At 41.7% G+C, this 17,244-nt stretch overlaps 1 protein-coding gene across 3 annotated transcripts in view; it reads left to right on the forward strand.

Moving 5' to 3' along the window:
* Window positions 1–16,599, forward strand: part of DPY19L1 (dpy-19 like C-mannosyltransferase 1) — a 92,067-nt gene extending 75,468 nt beyond the window's left edge. For all 3 annotated transcript variants that reach the window (XM_061586395.1, XM_061586394.1, XM_061586393.1), the window contains 5 exons: window positions 1,328–1,447; window positions 3,581–3,755; window positions 4,608–4,707; window positions 13,075–13,200; window positions 14,429–16,599. In XM_061586395.1, the coding sequence (XP_061442379.1) occupies window positions 1,328–1,447; window positions 3,581–3,755; window positions 4,608–4,707; window positions 13,075–13,200; window positions 14,429–14,585 (678 nt within the window). In that variant the 3' untranslated portion in view covers window positions 14,586–16,599. The remainder of the gene's footprint in view (window positions 1–1,327; window positions 1,448–3,580; window positions 3,756–4,607; window positions 4,708–13,074; window positions 13,201–14,428) is intronic.
* The last annotated feature ends 645 nt before the right edge of the window (window positions 16,600–17,244 follow it).

Below are 17,244 nucleotides of genomic sequence, written 5' to 3' on the forward strand. Positions count from 1 at the left end.
AATGACTCTAACAACAGCACATCCAGTGGAGGGGTTTCATCAAACCCAGTAGAAGGGAGAGGAAGGCAGCTCAAAGCATCAGCATGAGCATTGCTCCTGCCAGGCTTATGTTGCAGTGTGTAATTGTACGCGCTCAGGAAAATTGCCCACCATAACGTGTGGAAATAATATTTGTGGCTTCTGCTGGTTAGGGGCAAACAATCCCAATAATGGCTTGTGGTCAGTAGCAATAGTTAATGGTCGACCATAGACTTAGTCATAGGATTTTTTTACACTGATTATTTCCTCTTGAACATTAAGTTCCCAGCTTTAGGCTCACCCAGTTGGTAGAGCGTGACGGTCAGTTCTTCGTTGATAATGGGCAGAAGTGTGGTTATTGCTCTGTCAGTCATACTAGAGGGCAGGACAACTCCTCCCCCTGGAAGAGGAGACAAAGGGTTCTGGACCCTGCCTGTCAGTCCAGTAGGAGGCGTCATCCCAACAAGAGAATGTCCTCCACTGCCAACATCAAACAGAAGTTTATGGTAAGAAAAACTTCCATTGTTTCTGCTAGGGACTCGGACTGGAAGTCCCAGTCCCCAGAGGGAAAATATGCTTTACAGAGGGCTCAGACTGGCCTTTACTGCCCCCTTCCTGTACTCAGTGGTGAATTTATGGAGCAGGGCAATGTGGCATTGATGACTTGCAGTATCAGAATGAGCATGGGCCTGCAAGCAGAGCTGTGTTTGCCCCAGTATTGCTTGAATGCTCACAGCATCTCTATTGCAATGATCGCTTGAAGCAGTCACAGTTAATCTGTAATCTGCATGTGCTGGACATATATGGAAGTTCTGCATAACAAACATTTTGCCATTAACTTCAGCATAGGAGAACAGGCTCATGCAGCAAAGGGGGGCATATCTTCATTAAAGTGAATGAGTAAACCCTTATACTTTTGGAAGCTCCATTTACATATCAGAGGTATTTTACACTCAAATCGTTGTTGCACTGGAGTGCTGGTGTGGGATAAAGCAAGTATAAAATGGAATTCAGTTCAGTAATTTTAATAAATGTAAAGAAAAATTCAGCAATTACAATTGAGCTTCGGTATAGTCTCTTCTATTCCCATAGGGATATTCATGCTTCTAAAATGTTCTATCTCTTATTTGTAGTCTTTCTGCTCCCCCTAGCCCCTCACATGGGTTTAAATGTAAAAATAATACAGTGCTCCATGGAGCACCTTAATAAAAAGATAATCATTCTTTCTTATAATTTATAGATTTATGCTTGTTGTTTTGATAGCTCTTTTAACAATTAATTGTTTTTTATTTCTTTGTCTTGTTTGCAGATAGTATACCATGCACTGCAGCTCATATTTTTTACTGTTCTTGCTATTTTAATTATGAGACTAAAGCTGTTTCTGACACCTCATATGTGCATCATGGCATCCTTAATATGTTCAAAGCAAGTAAGCTACTGATTTGTCTTACTGATGTAGTGATTAACATAATATTTTTTTTCAGAGGGGCTATTAAAGCAACTCTGTGTCAAATGGCTAATATTTTAAATTATTTTATTATGGGTGTAGAGAAAACTACACTAATGTATAATGCAAATATACAGTAAAGCTAATGATACATATATTGCATATATACAACATAAAGGGTAAGAAATCAATGTAAACTCATATTAGAAACAATATTATTTAGGCAGTAGTGGGCATAGATTTATGCCATTGTTCAGTATTGACATATATACAGAACATCTTCGCCTTTGTCCACTGTGCTTGGGGTACTAAAGCTTGCTATCTGGAAGGATAGGTGGTGAGGAGGTGGCGGCAAAGTGGGGTAGTACACAGATGGCCTTCATGATAAATCATGAAAAGAGGGAGTATCATAGTTACGTTGGACAGAAACTGTTGCAGGTTTTACTACGTTATATTATATACACGCCTCCTCTAGAATGCACACCTTAACATGGTGAGGGGGTTTGAGAGTGTTGAAGAAGCTGAGAGCAATACCGTCAGGAGTCTAGACCAAGAGGCTAGACTCCTAGCAGGGTCACCCAAGGTGGAATGTTCAAGGCTGAGACATCAGACTAAGATGCATCCAAACTCAGAGGAAGGCAATGGTAAACCACCTCTGAATACCTCTTACCACGAAAACCCTATGAACAGGGTATGCAAAAGGCAACACGAGATAGTGCTGGAAAATGAGGCCCCCAGGTCAGATGGCACTCAGCGAGCTACTGGTGAAGAACAACGGACATGTATGAGTAACGCTGTGACTAATGACACCACTGGGTAAAAGCTGAATGGAAGGCCAGAGGCTGTTGTGCACAGATGCGAAAGGAGAGTCTGGAGATGTATAACGTACACAGTAGGAACTTGGAATGTGAGGAGCATGAACCAAGGAAAGTTAGAAATTATCAAGCAGGGAAATGTAGGGAACAGAGAAGAACTAGAAAGTATGAGGAAATGGGGCTTAGGTGATAGAAATGAAGCAGGAGAAAGACTTAATTCTGTGAAGCCAATGATTTGTTTCTTGCAAATTCTTTTTTTGAGCAACCGAAAAGATGACTGTACACGTGGACAAATGGTTAATTTAAGAATCACATTGACTATATAACTGGTAGCAGAAGATGGAGAAGTTCCATACTTCTGCAAAAACAAGACCAGGAGCAGACTGCAGTACAGATAATGAACTGGTAATATTGAAAATCAGAGTAAAGCTAAAGAAGAACAATAAAGCAATCATGATGCTGAAATACAATTTAAATAACATCCCAGGAGAAAATAAAGTCAGATACATTATCAGGGAAGAATGCAAAAAGACAATATCTCTAGTTAAAAAGAGAGAAATACCTCAATGGATGACTGATGAAACTTTTAAATGGTTAAAGACAGAAGGAAAGCAAAAGCAAAAGGAGATAGAAACAGTCAGAACCCTAAATGCAATAATACAGTGACTAGTACGAAGGGACAAAGAGAACTATTATAATAGTTACTGTATAGAAACAGAAGAGGACAATAAAAGTAGAACAAGAGCCCTAAAGGGAAATTTAAACAAGAGTACTATTACAGTACAACAATAAGGGAAGAACAAGAGCCCTATTCCAAAAGATTAGAGAAATGAAAGGGAAATTTAAACCAAGAGTAGGGATGTTGAATAATCAACAGGGGAACACACTGACTGACCGAGATGAAATAAAAGGAAGATGGAAGCCATACACTGAAGAACTCTATAAAAGAGATGCTAGGATGACAGATTCAAACATAGAGGAACCATATGATGAAGAACCAGAAATTTTAGAATGTGTGGTGAAAGCTGTTCTTAAAATACTTGGAAGAAACAAATCACCAGGAACAGATGGCATGCCAACAGAGTTGCTACAAGTTACTGAGACTGAATGTGTCCAAATTTTAACAAAAATTGGTCAACAAATATGGAAAACTAAACAATGGCCCACAGACTGGAAGCTTTCAATATAGTGTATAGTGAACTGGGTTCTAATGTCTTTTCATGTAATGTGTTTGATATTATGAAAAAATGGAAACTTGAGTGGTATATAAAGAATATGACTTTTTATTTTGTCATATCAGCTGTTCGGATGGCTCTTTATTAAAATCCAGCCTGGAACACTTGTACTTGCAATTTTAGCAATGATGGCATTTGAAGGAATAGCAAACCTTCAAAAGGAATGGAGCATTGTGGGAGAATTTAGCAACCTTCCCCAGGAAGAACTGTTGTTGTGGATAAAAGAAAACACCAAACAAGGTAAAAAACAACAACTTTTTTTGCAGTATTTACTACAACATCTATTGCAAGGTAAGCAACAATCTTATGTTCTGTGCAGCTTGCAGGTCGTGCTCCTAATAATTTACTAATAATTTCTTAAACAGTAAAATATGGTGTCATATTTTATATTAACTTGTATAGCAGTTAGAATGTTGGACTACGACCTGGGAGACCAGAGTTCAAATCCCCACACAGCCATGAAGCTCACTGGGTGACGCAGAGCTTGGAAAAGTTACTTTTTTTGAACTACAACTCCCATCAGCCCCAGCCAGCATGGCCACTGGATTGGGCTGATGGGAGTTGTAGTTCAAAAAAGTAACTTTTCCAAGCTCTGCGGTGACGCTGGGCCAGTCACTGCCTCTCGGCCTCAGAGGAAGGCAATGATCAACCCCCTCTGAATACCACTTACCATGAAAACCCTATTCATAGGGTCGCCATAAGTCAGAATTGACTTGAAGGCAGTCTGTTTCCATTTTTTAATCTTTCAAAGATTGAACAGATTAAAATATCAGTCTTTGTAAATATGGCTATCTGTAATTGTTAATTGCTTTATAGAATATTATTGTATTCAACAGAGAATTTGTGGGTGGGGAGCAATTGCAACTTTAAAATAGCAAAAATATATAGGAACAATTAAGAGTGTTGGATGAAAACTGATGCAATTTTATATCTGCCTCTAAGAGTGATGATATCTCAAATAATTATTGTTAATAATTATTGATAATAATTATGTACCCTTTGAGTTCTGACTTTTAGGAAGGGAATGTTATCTTAACTTTATTGTCCATTTTTACTTTTCCAGATTCTTATATTTTCTTTTATATATTTCAGACGCTGTTTTTGCGGGTGCAATGCCTACAATGGCAAGTGTGAAGTTGTCTGCTCTTCGACCTATTGTGAACCATCCTCATTATGAAGATGCAGGGTTACGGTAAGGTTTCAGTTTCATATTTTAAGGTTAGCTATACTGTTATTTATTTATACACTCAGCAAGGAGATGGGTGCAACCAGACTTCTAAAAGGATATTGCCCTTGGAACTAGCCCCAGATGTCCCCTCTGCCCCAGAAGTTGTGGCTCAAGAGGATCCCATTTTGTCAGCATCTCTCTGATCTGAGGAGGTTACATTGCCATTTTGGGCTTTGAGGACTCCAGCTCAGAAGCTACAAGGGACCATGGTTTCCCTGCACCATCAGAATCAACAGTTGTGGAAGCAGGCAAAGGCCCTTTAACGTAAGAGCTTTCTTTCACCAGAGGCAGAACTAGCCACTCAGATGGAACTGAGCTTTATTTAAGCCTTAGTCTGTGTTTACCTGTCATTAAAGCAACATAATTCAAGCTTCCTCATAGAACTTTTCAGCCCGTTTCATGTAGAGCTGTCCAGAGTGCTTACTGCTTTGTTTGGACTTGCTTCACCAGATTTGCTTTACTTGGCCTTGGTCCCCTTGCCAGAGCACAAACCCATGCCCAGCACCCCTCCCCATTTGGGACCCCATCTAACTGAGATCACTGCCTAGAAAAAAACAGAAAGGCACTTATTTATTTATTAATTAAAGTTATATCCCATCCTTCCTCCTAGAAGGAGCCCAGGGTGGCACCATGCCACACCTAGATGCAGTATCTCCTCCCCAGAACAGAAGGATGAGATGAAGGGGGAGAAGTCTGATGGGCACTCATTTATGACAGATGTTTCAATTAGAGTCTGGAAAGGAGTATTAAGTGTTTTCTGAAGAGGCCACTGCTTCCTGCCCCAGCACGTGTTATATTAGACTGCAGAGCCAAGTTCAAGGTTCTGGTTTGGTGTACAAAGCCCTATGCAACTTGCAACCAGGATACCTGAAAGATTGTCTTGCGCCTTATATACCTAGTCAATCATGTGGTCTGCTGGTGAGGGCCTCCTGCATATACCATCTTCTCAGGAGGTCTGTTCTGCACAACATAGGAAGCTTGGCACCTATCCTTTGGAATACCCTCCCCTTTTAATATTAGGCTGTCACCATCTCTATTATCTGTTCAGTGCCTACTGAAGACCTTCCTCTTTCACAAGCCTTTTAAGTAGAGACCTTATCCCAGTCTGCATCTGTGTTGGAACTGCTATTTAAGATGTTTTTAAAGCTGTTTATTTTTAAAGAAGTTTTTAAATATGTTTTGTTTTAATGTTTTTAAAGTCTTTTTTTAAAAAAAAGTTTTAGTGTTTTGGGTTGCCATCCTGGGCTTCTTCTGGGAGGAAGGGTAGGATAGAAATTTAATAAATAAATAATAAAATAAACAAAGCTGTCAGGTTCCTCTAACTAGGGCACAGCCCAGCACCTGACTCTTGGATCAATCCTTCAGGATACAGGATCTTTGATTACTCCAAGGAAATACTCCATTCTGACCACATTTGCTTTCCTAAGCTCTCAGTGTTGTAGCTTTTAGAAGTGGTGAGGAGTAGTGGTGTGATTACTGCCCTGGCACCACAACCCAAAATAAAGCCACTGTTATATATGTTGAGACAACCTGTTGATCAGATTGCAATACGTAATCACAGGTATGAGGTCACAATGACCACACTTTATCTGTTTAGACTGACATGGTTGCATGGTCATTCTGTGCACGTAAAAGATGATATCAGGTGGGTAGCTAGCTCCACCTAGCGGTTGAAGGCAGAAGAGCACTGTTGAAGTTTTTTTCCCGAAGGTCCATTCCTGGTCTGTGTCTGTTCCTGCCTCAGTTTTCTTTTGCCTTCACCGAACACGGTTGGACTCTCTGCCTCTGTTAGTTCAGGCCTGTATTGTTTCTTGTGTATTGTTTTTCGTGTTACTTCAGTGATTAGTGTTGTTTTTTTCCCCTTTACTGTATCTTCTAACCCTTCCCTTCCAGTTAATTTTTTTTTTTAAAAAAAATACCTTGTGTTCCTTCCCTTGGAAGTTTCCTTCGTGGCAAGGAGCAGCCAGCCCCTCCCCATGGTTCCTGGAGCCTTCTGCCTCTCCAGTACCCCCTCCCGCCAACTTTGATGCCGTTCTCTGTTGAGAGCAAGCCACATTGGCAGCTGCCTTAACATCCAAGGCTGCCTTCCCTCAGGAGGCAGCATCCCAGCCCACGCCTGAGGCTTTTTGTGCCCTTTACTAACAGCCAGCCGTTTTCCCACGCTTCAGCGGCAGAGGGAAACAACGGACAGGTGCCATTGTCTTCCTCAGCTGGCAACCGCCGTCCCCCCCCTCAGAAAGCCAGTGAGGAGGATGGCTACAGCTGCTTTTGGGTTCTGCATTTTGCCCCCCCAAGCCGCCACTTTAACAGCCTTTTGCCAGGGCAGCGCTGATCTTCGCCACCCACGGGGACTCCCCCCACATGTCTTTCCAGCTGCAGTTTTTTACCCCCGTAAGCCCCGCAGCGCGTTGCTCCCTTGGGGAAAGCAACCTGCAAAACAGAAAACCCCTCAAAGAGGTTGAAGCCGCCTCTTCAGATCAATGGGTCCTTTGCACCCTTCGGTATGGCCTACGGTTAGAGTTCACTACCACCCCTCCAGCGAGATTCATTCCATCCCCTTGCTCAGTTTCTCCACTCAAGAGGGAAAGAGTTTTGCAGGTGGTCTCCCATCTCATACAAATTGCAACTATAGAGAAAGTCCCGGCAGGGGAGAGATTTTAGGGAAATTATTCTCTGTTCTTCACTGTCGTGAGAAAAGATGGATCGTTCAGACCAGTACTAGACCTCAAGGATCTAAACAGTTTCTTAAGATACCGCAAGTTTTACATGGACACCTTACTGTCAATCAAGGAGACCCTAAGGAAAGGGGACTTTCTCTCATCTATCGACCTGAAGGAGGCCTGCCTTCATGTTCCAATCTTCCCACCTCACATAATGGGACAAGACCATTATCAATTCAGGGCTATGCCTTTTGGCCTGTCATCTGCCCCAGGGCATTCACGAAGATCGTGGTTGCCTTGGTGGCACATCTCAGGACACTGGGAATTCATCTCTTCCCTTACTTGGACAACTTTCTGATCCGCTCCCCATCGTTGCACAAGGCCTGAGAGGACCTCCATGTCACCTTGGCCTGTCTAAAGGACCACGGCTTCCTGATCAACGAATCCAAGAGTCATCTCTTTCCGTCTCGGCACATAATACATCTGGGAGTGAGTATGGACTCACAGAAGGGCCTCTTAATGTTGTCCCAAGAAAGAGTCAACAAGATTTGCAAAGCAGCGTTGGGTATCCTATCCTTCAACTCAGCAGATCTAATGGAATTAGCAACGCTTCTAGGTTTGATGGTTTCCACATTCCAAACTACACCATGGGCATGTCATCATTCCCGCACACTTCAACTCCTGAGGGAAGGCAGCCTCGGATGTTAAGGCAGCTGCCAATGTGGCTTCCCTTCCAAAGCAACATAGCATCCAGACACCACCGCAGAGTAGCTCTATCACCACGGGTTCAGCAGTCGCTGTTCTGGTGGACTCACGAACCCAACCTGTTAAGAGGCATTCCATTCCAGGCTCCCCCTCGGACCCTGATCACGTCAGATGCCAGCCTTTCAGGGTGGGGAGCCATCTGCGACGGTCAGATGATTCAGGGCATATGGTCGTCACAGGAATCCATACTGCCGATCAATCTTCTCGAACTTCGAGCAATCCGTCTGGCCCTCAGACACTTCGCAGAGGACAGACGGTTACAAGCGGTGCTCATCAGAACAGACAACGTGATGGCCAAATCTTATTTAAACCGTCAAGGGGGCACATGCTCCTACTTTCTCCAGAGGGAAGCCTTTCTCCTCTTCCAGTGGGTGGAGAGGAATGTGAACTCTATAGCGGCAGAATATCTCAAGGGGGAGGACAACAGCCAAGCAGACTGGCTCAGTCGAGAGAACCTGAATCGGGGAGAGTGGATGCTTCACCCAGAGGTATTTCATCAGATAGTGGCACATTTCGGCTGAATTCCAGTGGACCTGCTTGCCACCAGCTGCAATCGACAGGTGAAGAGGTTCTTCTCCAGATATGCAATGCCAGATGCAGAGGGGATAGATGCCTTAACGTCCCAGTGGCCTCCAGGCAGGCTGTATGCCTTCCCTCCACTTCCAATTATTCCCAGGGTGATAAAAAAACTTTGTGCCGAGAGGACAGCAGTTCTACTAGTTGCTCCCTGGTGGCGAAGGAGACCTTGGTTTCAGGATCTCCTCGAACTGTCAGTGGAACCCCCATGGAAAATTCCAGTAAGGGAGGACCTGCTCTCTCAAGGGCAGCTTCTTCATCCAGACCTGGAGTGGTTGGCACTTCATGTATGGAATTTGAACGGAAGCGACTCTTAAAGAAAGGCATCTCCCCACAAGTACTGGAAACCATGATGGCTTCTAGATGCCCATCCACACTCAGAATATATGAAGGCACATGGAAGGCCTTCTTATCCTGGTCACGGAAGAAAGGAGTTCTTCCTCAGAAAGCGGGGGTCAACGAGATTTTATCTTTCCTACAAGATGGCTTATCATTGGGTCTCAGACCTAACAACCTGAGGCGCCAGGTTTCAGCCTTATCGTTGATACTCTCCAGATCTCCAGACAATCCACTCGGATCTCATCCTTTCATCATATGTTTCCTCAGGGGAACAACGATAACAGCACCACCTACTGTTCATCGCTACCCAACATGGGATCTGCACAAAGTGTTAATAGCCCTTCAAAGACCTCCATTTGAACCTTTGAGTCAAGTTTCTCTCTGTCTGCTATCCTTTAAGGTCTTGTTTCTTGTGGCCATTACTTCGGCCGGTAGAGTGTCTGAGCTGAGTGCCCTATCTGTCCATAAAAACTTCTGTGTGTTTCATAAAGATAGAGTAGTCCTACGCACAGTCCCTTCCTTTCGTCCCAAAGTACTGTCTGCCTTCCATTGCCAACAGGAGCCCTTCTGTCCTAATCCTGTCCATCCTTCAGAGAAGGCCTGGCACTCTCTGGATGTGAGGAGAGCCCTTAAAGTTTATATTTCCAAGACAAAGGCAATTTGGAAAACAGATAATTTGTTTGTCTCCTTTCTCCCAGCATCTCTAGGGAATAGCGTGTCCACATCTACACTAGCCAGGTGAATTAAGGCGTGCATTTCTTTGGCATATGCCTCTCTAAGACTAGCCCGGCCAGCCGGGATAGTGGCTCACTCCACTAAAGCGGCGGCCACATCAGCAGCCTTTTCCCACAACGCCCCTCTAATAGAGATTTGTAGGGCAGCCACATGGGCCACGCCCAATACCTTCATTAAGCATTACAAAATAGATGCCTATGTGTCGGCTGAGGCAGCCTTTGGGAGGAGAGTGCTACAGCATGTCCTCTCAGACCAATAGTAGTGGCAGCCCAGCGATTTTCCCACCCTACACGGGTCAGCTTTGGTATGTCCCACCTGATATCTTTTACATGTACAGGAGAAGAGACGTTTGGTCTTACCATGAAATCGGTCTTCTCTGTGGTCAAAAGATGATATCAGGGCCGCTCCCTAGGGGGGCTGGGCTACCATTATAAGCACTAGTAGGCCTTTGACAGAGAGTGTATGAGTACTGTTGTATTGTCTCTGTCAGTGTTGCTATCCCGTCTTACTCGTTTATGGGCTTGTCATTGAAAACTGAGGCAGGAACAGACACAGACCAGGAATGGACCTTCGGAAAAAAAACTTCAGCAGTGTTCTTTTGCCTTCAACCGCTAGGTGGAGCTAGCTACCCACCTGATACCATCTTTCGACATGCACAGAGAAGACCGATTTCACGGTAAGACCAAATGTCTCATCAATTTGAAAGCTCCCTTTCACTAATCCAGAGGATCCACCATCTGAGAGTTATACTGAAGATGGTCACAGAGGACACATCTGTCCCAGGAAAGGTGGGATAAGATTCTAATCTCCATGTATGAGATCATGGCTTGTCCTGGCCTGCTGGTTATGTCTCATGCACCTTGTACGACTCCATGTCATGTTGATTGGCTTGGTTCCAGTTGCAAGATTTCACTTTCAACCTCTCTGGTGGTTGCTTCTAGCATACCAGTATCAGATGACCCTGAGAAGCTGACTTTACAAGCTTCTACAGATGGTATACCTGTTCTTCCCATTGATAGCTAAATCTGGGCCACTTGGCCAAGGAAAACTGAGAAAACCATTGGGTACCCAGATGAACACAGATGCCATCCTGTCCAGGAGAAGGAATCAGTGTTCAGGGGAATGTGGCACAGAGACTATGGTTACCTATGGAAGCTGCTCACCCCATCAGTTGCAAGCACTCTTGGATAGATTCTGTTGCTGACATATTATGCTTGGGACAGGAAATTTGACCAAGGAAGCCCACACCATGTAATAGGACACCTTTTCCAGCAGTTTACATACAGACATATATTTCTGATGTTATGAGCAGAAACCACCATCCCATCCGTCTCAGCAGAGTATGATCAGGGCTCACAGAAATGCAAAATAGAAAGGTGGATTGGTACCTTTACAGAGCAGCAGAACCCTTAACAGGAGTAAGTCCTACATACCATCGTTTTCCAGCTATCAGTTGATGGTGGGAAGCACTAGTTGTCAGTTTCTTTGCAAACAGGAGCAGTGTCAAAGTGTCCCACTGTTTTTCATATTTCCAACAGATACAGTCTCAAAAGTCACAGGATCTTTTTCATGCTTCTCTTCCCCCCCCCCCAATTCTCATGGTGACTCCCTTTTCCACCTCCTAGCCAGAATTATGTGCAAACATTACAGATGAAGAGGATGGTAGTAGCTCTGTTCTGGCCCTAGAGGCCATTGTTAATGAACCTCACGATTCTTGACCCATAGACCATGCCATCCCAGGAACAAATTATTTGCCATATCTAGTGTGGCTCCAGCTGTGCACCTGGAAATTTAACGATAACCAATTATAAGTGAACTCTTTTCTACTTTTTTGCGGAGGTCCACCTCATCCTGGCGGCATTTCATAAAAAAGACATGACATGAAAGGTTTTTCAGACATGAACAGGCATCTCTGTATATCCTTACCATCTTGGCTGCTATCCTAGATTTCTGGCCTTCTTCCAATCTGGATCAGATCAGAATTTTTGTTCCTAGTACTCTCAAAAGCAGGTGTATGCTTTGGACAGTGTTCCAGGAGGAAATGCAAACTGCTCTAGGGAGGGACATTACCTGGGACTACCAACGGAATTTTCTGGCCATACGCTTCTTGTAGATTGTGTCATCTATGTTACTTGCAAATGCAAGTATGCATAAAATCTGCATATACTTTGTGTCAATTTGTATCTTTTTGGGGGGGGGGTGGAAGGCCCAAAATTAAATCTGGCGCCACACACAAATGATAAGTATTATAGACAGAATGTCCACAGATTATTTTTTCTCAATTGTATTTTCATGCTAGCCAGACAGCCCTCATTGTGTGAATCTAGAGGGAAAAACTATACGAAGGAAGTTAAGATTGATGTGTTCGCTTCTGTGGATGCAGGTACTGGAAACATGTCTGTCTCACCCTGGGATATAGGCACTGTTGTTAGATACTCATTTGGTGCTGCTGTCCTGCTTGCTGACAGAATGGGAAGTTGGACATTCCATGAACTTCTATTCTGGGCAGCAGGCAAGAGATCATGCAAATCCACTCAGTTATTTAGATAGTTTCCATGTTTATGTACTATTTCCCTTTAGTACTGGTGTTACTTGTTCTTCATTTCTCCTTCTCAGTCATTATTGTTAGGCCAAAAGCTTGTCCTTTTTCCACCCGGTGTTGTTGGATCTTATGGTATTCTTTTTTCTACTGAAGTCAGAATCTGAACTTGAGATAGCTCTTCTCCCTGGGAACCAACATCAAGTTTTTGTTTTGGTTAGTTTTTTCTGGCTCTGCCTGCTGCCAAAGGAGGAGTTAACCCTTCGCTGTTTCCTGTTCCTTGCTTGTTGACCAGAAGGGAATCTCATGATAAGTCCAACTTCCCATTCTCACAGAAAGTAACCATCTCTTATGCGGGGTTATAGTGTTAAGTTTGGGGGCCCACCAATTTAGTGTTTACGTCTGATTTTCTGGTAAATGTTTGTTAAATATGTTATTTGTGTTTAGTATTTCAGCTATCAGAATGTTTTTTTCTCCATTCCTTTCAGTTCTCATCGTACCAATTTTGTTAATCCTCCAGTGTATTTTAACACAAATGTATATGTACTTACTGCCATCCACTTTACACTATTGACTATAAAAATGTATACCAGAATAAATCTGCTGTCTCTAGGATACCACGACTCTTCTTGTTGCTTTGCTTTGGTGTGAACTATATATCCTTCAAGTTATTTTTCTTTATTGGCTGGTATATTTATGTCTTTCTCTTCCTCCTAGGGCAAGAACAAAAATAGTTTATTCCATGTATAGCAGAAAACCAGCAAAAGATGTTAAAAGGGAATTGCTGAAGTTGGGAGTAAATTACTACATTTTAGAAGATTCTTGGTGCCTAAGAAGAACTAAGTAAGTAATTAGTAAGTAAGTTTACCTTGGTCATTTCCCCAAAATGGTCAAGAAGGTGGAGTGCTTTCTCTATACAAGAGAAAGTGTAGGTCTTGAACTTTGGCACTTTTCTGTGAAGTCTTGCCATGCTGCAGTAGTTTGGGAATTTGGCCACTCACCCTTTGTAAACCCTGAGACAATAGGACATCTTGTGTGTACTCTTATTGGTTGTGTTCATCTCAGATGGTGCTAATGGCTGAAAATGATCTTGAAAATAGTTATTAAAATTAGATTTTTGTGTTTGTAGCCGCGGTGTGAGGTACTAAATGATCTTATGCTTTTATACTCCCTTTTATATTCTGAATATTAATCAGATCCAATTTGGCCTGCTAGGATTTTCTGAAGCCCTTATGTGTGTCCTTGTGGAACCTTTTAACTTGATTTTTCATGACCAGTAAAGATTAATTGAAATTAAATGAGTCCTTAAATCAGGGACGGCCAACATGGTGACCCCGCATGTTCTGTTACCTCTGACTGTGTTGGCTGGGGCTGATGCGGATTGGAATCCAAAACATCCTGAGGGCACCACATTGGCTACCCCTGTCTTAGATAATGCTATGTGTGATTTAAACCCATCTCCTTATCTCTCCAGTCTTATCCAGTCTTGTTATATTATGATAGCAGACAGATTCTGAATGAACATGTTTGAGTAGGACTGTCATTGTAAGGTTTCAGGACCAGGATACAACATTTCATAGTATTTTACTCTAGACTGCCTTGTTTAAATTTGATATGAATTTTAATGGCTTGAATCCCTAGCTAAGGAAGGAAAGTTTCCCACCTCCTCTTCTCCCCACCAGTCATCTCCTGGACAATGTGGAATGGTGCACAATTGCCCCAAATTGGGGTTGAGTCTGAAATTGGCTAGTTCACAGAAGGAAGGTTTCCTGTCCCCTTTTTCTCCCCAGCAACCATCCCCCAATCCCAAAGTGTTCAGGAGTTGGCCCAATCCTCGGGAGAGGCTTTTTTAAGGGGGGCCTGGATGGGGGAGTGAGGACTTCCTTCTATTAACTTCCTTAAATTAAATTATCTTAGGATCAAAGTGATTGGTAAGAAAAAACTGTTTTATGGGGGAAATTACCAGCTTTGTTACCAGTAAAAGAATTACGCATGATCAGTTTTGTTCCTCCTTCATTCACCCAAATGTTGTGTGCCCTTGTTTGCTGACAGTATTTAAATATTTCTTTAGGTCTGGCTGCAGCATGCCAGAAATTTGGGATATAGAAGATCTTGCTAATGTCGGAAAAGTTCCCTTATGCAACCTCATGAGCATGGATTCCAGGCCATACTTCAGAACAGTGTTCAACAATAATATATTCAAAGTATTAGAAGTTACCAGAGAATGACTCTTCAGTGCAACACATTTTCTGACAGTGTAATTTTTTAAAAATGAACTGGCTACTATTTACAAGAGAGCTCAATTCCAAGCTGATTAAAACTAACAGGAGTTTTGACATTCACTTTAATAGATTGCACCATTAGGCTTAAGCTGCATTCTAGAGAATTCCATGCTCAGGAGGTTCCTTTGTCAGTTGTAGCAACTGATGCTCCATGTCTGCATAGGCTCTATCCCTTTTCTGTATTTAAAGTAGAGTAGCCCAACATGTGCCATAGGACTACTTCACTGGATCAGCCTTAAATGGTGAGTCCAACCTTACTTATTTGGAAGTACATTCCACTGAAATAAATGATAATGTCTTCTGAAATAAATATGTTTAGAACTGAAGTACTGGTATGCCAAGAAAACAATATATTGAAGGGAATGGGGAATGCTTAAACTTAACATGAGGACATTTTAAAAATATCCTGAGTCTCAAACTTGGGTCAGTTCTTTAAAATTTGCTATGCAAATATTTATGTGTTTAAACAATTTTTAATACATACTGATCCAAAACAAGTGAGCAGAAATGGCTACAGAAAAGAATGCAAGGTTTCAAAATCAGTGAAATTGTGAAGACCAGCCTTTCCTAGTACAGTCAGTGCATCTTTAAACTCTGAATAGCTAGAAATTAACAAATGGTGGTACAGTATTTAAGATTTGATACACAGCCACCACATTATATTGTTAACCCCACTCGCACAGCATGCTTCTCATATTGCACCTTTTAAGAATATGTATATTTTTGAAGGAATTTGATAGTTTCCACTATCCCATTTATGTTCAGGTGGCTGGCTGTTTTATGAAAACTAAAGAAAAACCACAAATATTTTAGGTCATTTTAGAGCTAGGTAATGTGTTTAAGCTTTTATTCTACATGTAATTTTTTCTGAATGACTTTGGATTTCATATTGTAGATGGAGAATGTATACAATACAGATTCTTCAATCTTCCTTTATATAAGCAGTTGCCAAAATCAGACCACTGAAACTCATGTTTAGTAAGCTGTATTTTTGCTAAGAACTGTTGACATGGTTTGATATCACCAAAGTAGACAAAGCTAACAAATTTTGCACATATGAAACTTTAGCAAGGAAAATGTTTTCAGGAAAACCTTTTTATTCTTTGGCCTTAATTTAGTAATAGAACATATTTTGCCTACCTTGTAGAGAGTCTAAATAAATAGGAAATCACATTTGTTCCCTAAAGAAAAAAATGTAACCACCAGAGCAGTGTAAAATATATCTGAACTAAGCTCATTTCATTTTTGTGACCCCAACATACATCTTAGAATAGTTATTTTAACCCTGTAACAGGGAGGCAGTAGTGGCAAATATTAAATAAACTGCAACAGTATTCTTTTGTCTGTTAAAATAGTCAACTATTTTGGTTGCTGCTCTTAGTGAGACTCTGTTGATGATGCATAGCTGAATTTCAGACAAGAACTTATTTTCTTGATTGTTAGAGCAATCATATGGGGGTAGGGTGGGGTAACATCCTGCCAAAAAGACTATATGAATTCTGTTTATGCAACAGCTACAAAACATCATCTAGATGGGAACCATCTGGAAATTTGTTCAGCTATCTGTACTGTAACTTCTGTACTTCGGTCACAGCTTTTGCTGTGACTTAACAGTACTACATTCTGTACCAAGAAGCATAATTTATGACCTAGAGTAGTAAACTGGATTTTAAGATAGTGGTATAAGAAAAATTAACCTTAGTTTGGTTGTGTCTCAGATTTGTTCAAGGTGAGTGATAGGTAAAGAAACAGTTTTAACTGAAAACTTAAGCAAAAAGTTTCCTATTTGTTAGACTGAACTACTAACAAGGATTGGGCAGTGGAAAATTAACATTCAAGAAACAAGAAAGTGGTATCTTTATTTTGTAATTAAATTGTATTGCAGCACAAAAATACTGTATTTTTATGGGGGGTTTGCCAATTGTTGATGTTTGTGGTTAAAATAAAAGCTTTGTTCATATTTGTGTTTTTGTGTAGTCATTTCTGGAAAACAAAAGTGCATTCTTATTGCAACTGTTTGTCAGCAAATATTTAGAAAAGTGACATCCGTTAGTTTTGAGTTTCTTTTTTAAAAGTTGCAGTTCAACCATTGTTTTTAGGCTTCAATTTATAAATAAAATATGCATAAATTCAGTATTAAAAGAACATTATTGTGGGATATAACAAAACCATGCCCACAACTGTTCTGAAAGGCAGGTCAGTGGTATACATTCCTATATTATTATTGTAGGAATGCTGGCCTGTCACTAAAAGTTACCCAGGCTAATCATCATAAATATGGAATCTGGTTCCCCTTTTCCAGCATTCACCAAACTGGTGTCCTCCACGTGTTTTGGATTACAAGTCCTATCAGCTCCTAACCCTATTAGTAGGGTTCTGACACCACCTCCCCTTTTCTTGAACTCTGGCCAGGGAGGAAGTGCAGAGCTCTGAGCCAATGATCTGCCTGGGAGAAGTAGTGACTACCTAGAACTTTCCTGTCTCCATAGGCAAGGGCTGCTTTTTTTTCTGTTATCTCGCCTTAGGCAAAAGTAGGTAGCAGGGGATATTCCCTTTGGCTTGTCACAAATTCCAAACATCAGGGGAAAGTTAAAAAAGCTTCATC

The sequence above is a fragment of the Rhineura floridana genome, chromosome 10 (genome assembly GCF_030035675.1).
Source record: "Rhineura floridana isolate rRhiFlo1 chromosome 10, rRhiFlo1.hap2, whole genome shotgun sequence".
Lineage (NCBI taxonomy): Eukaryota > Metazoa > Chordata > Lepidosauria > Squamata > Rhineuridae > Rhineura > Rhineura floridana.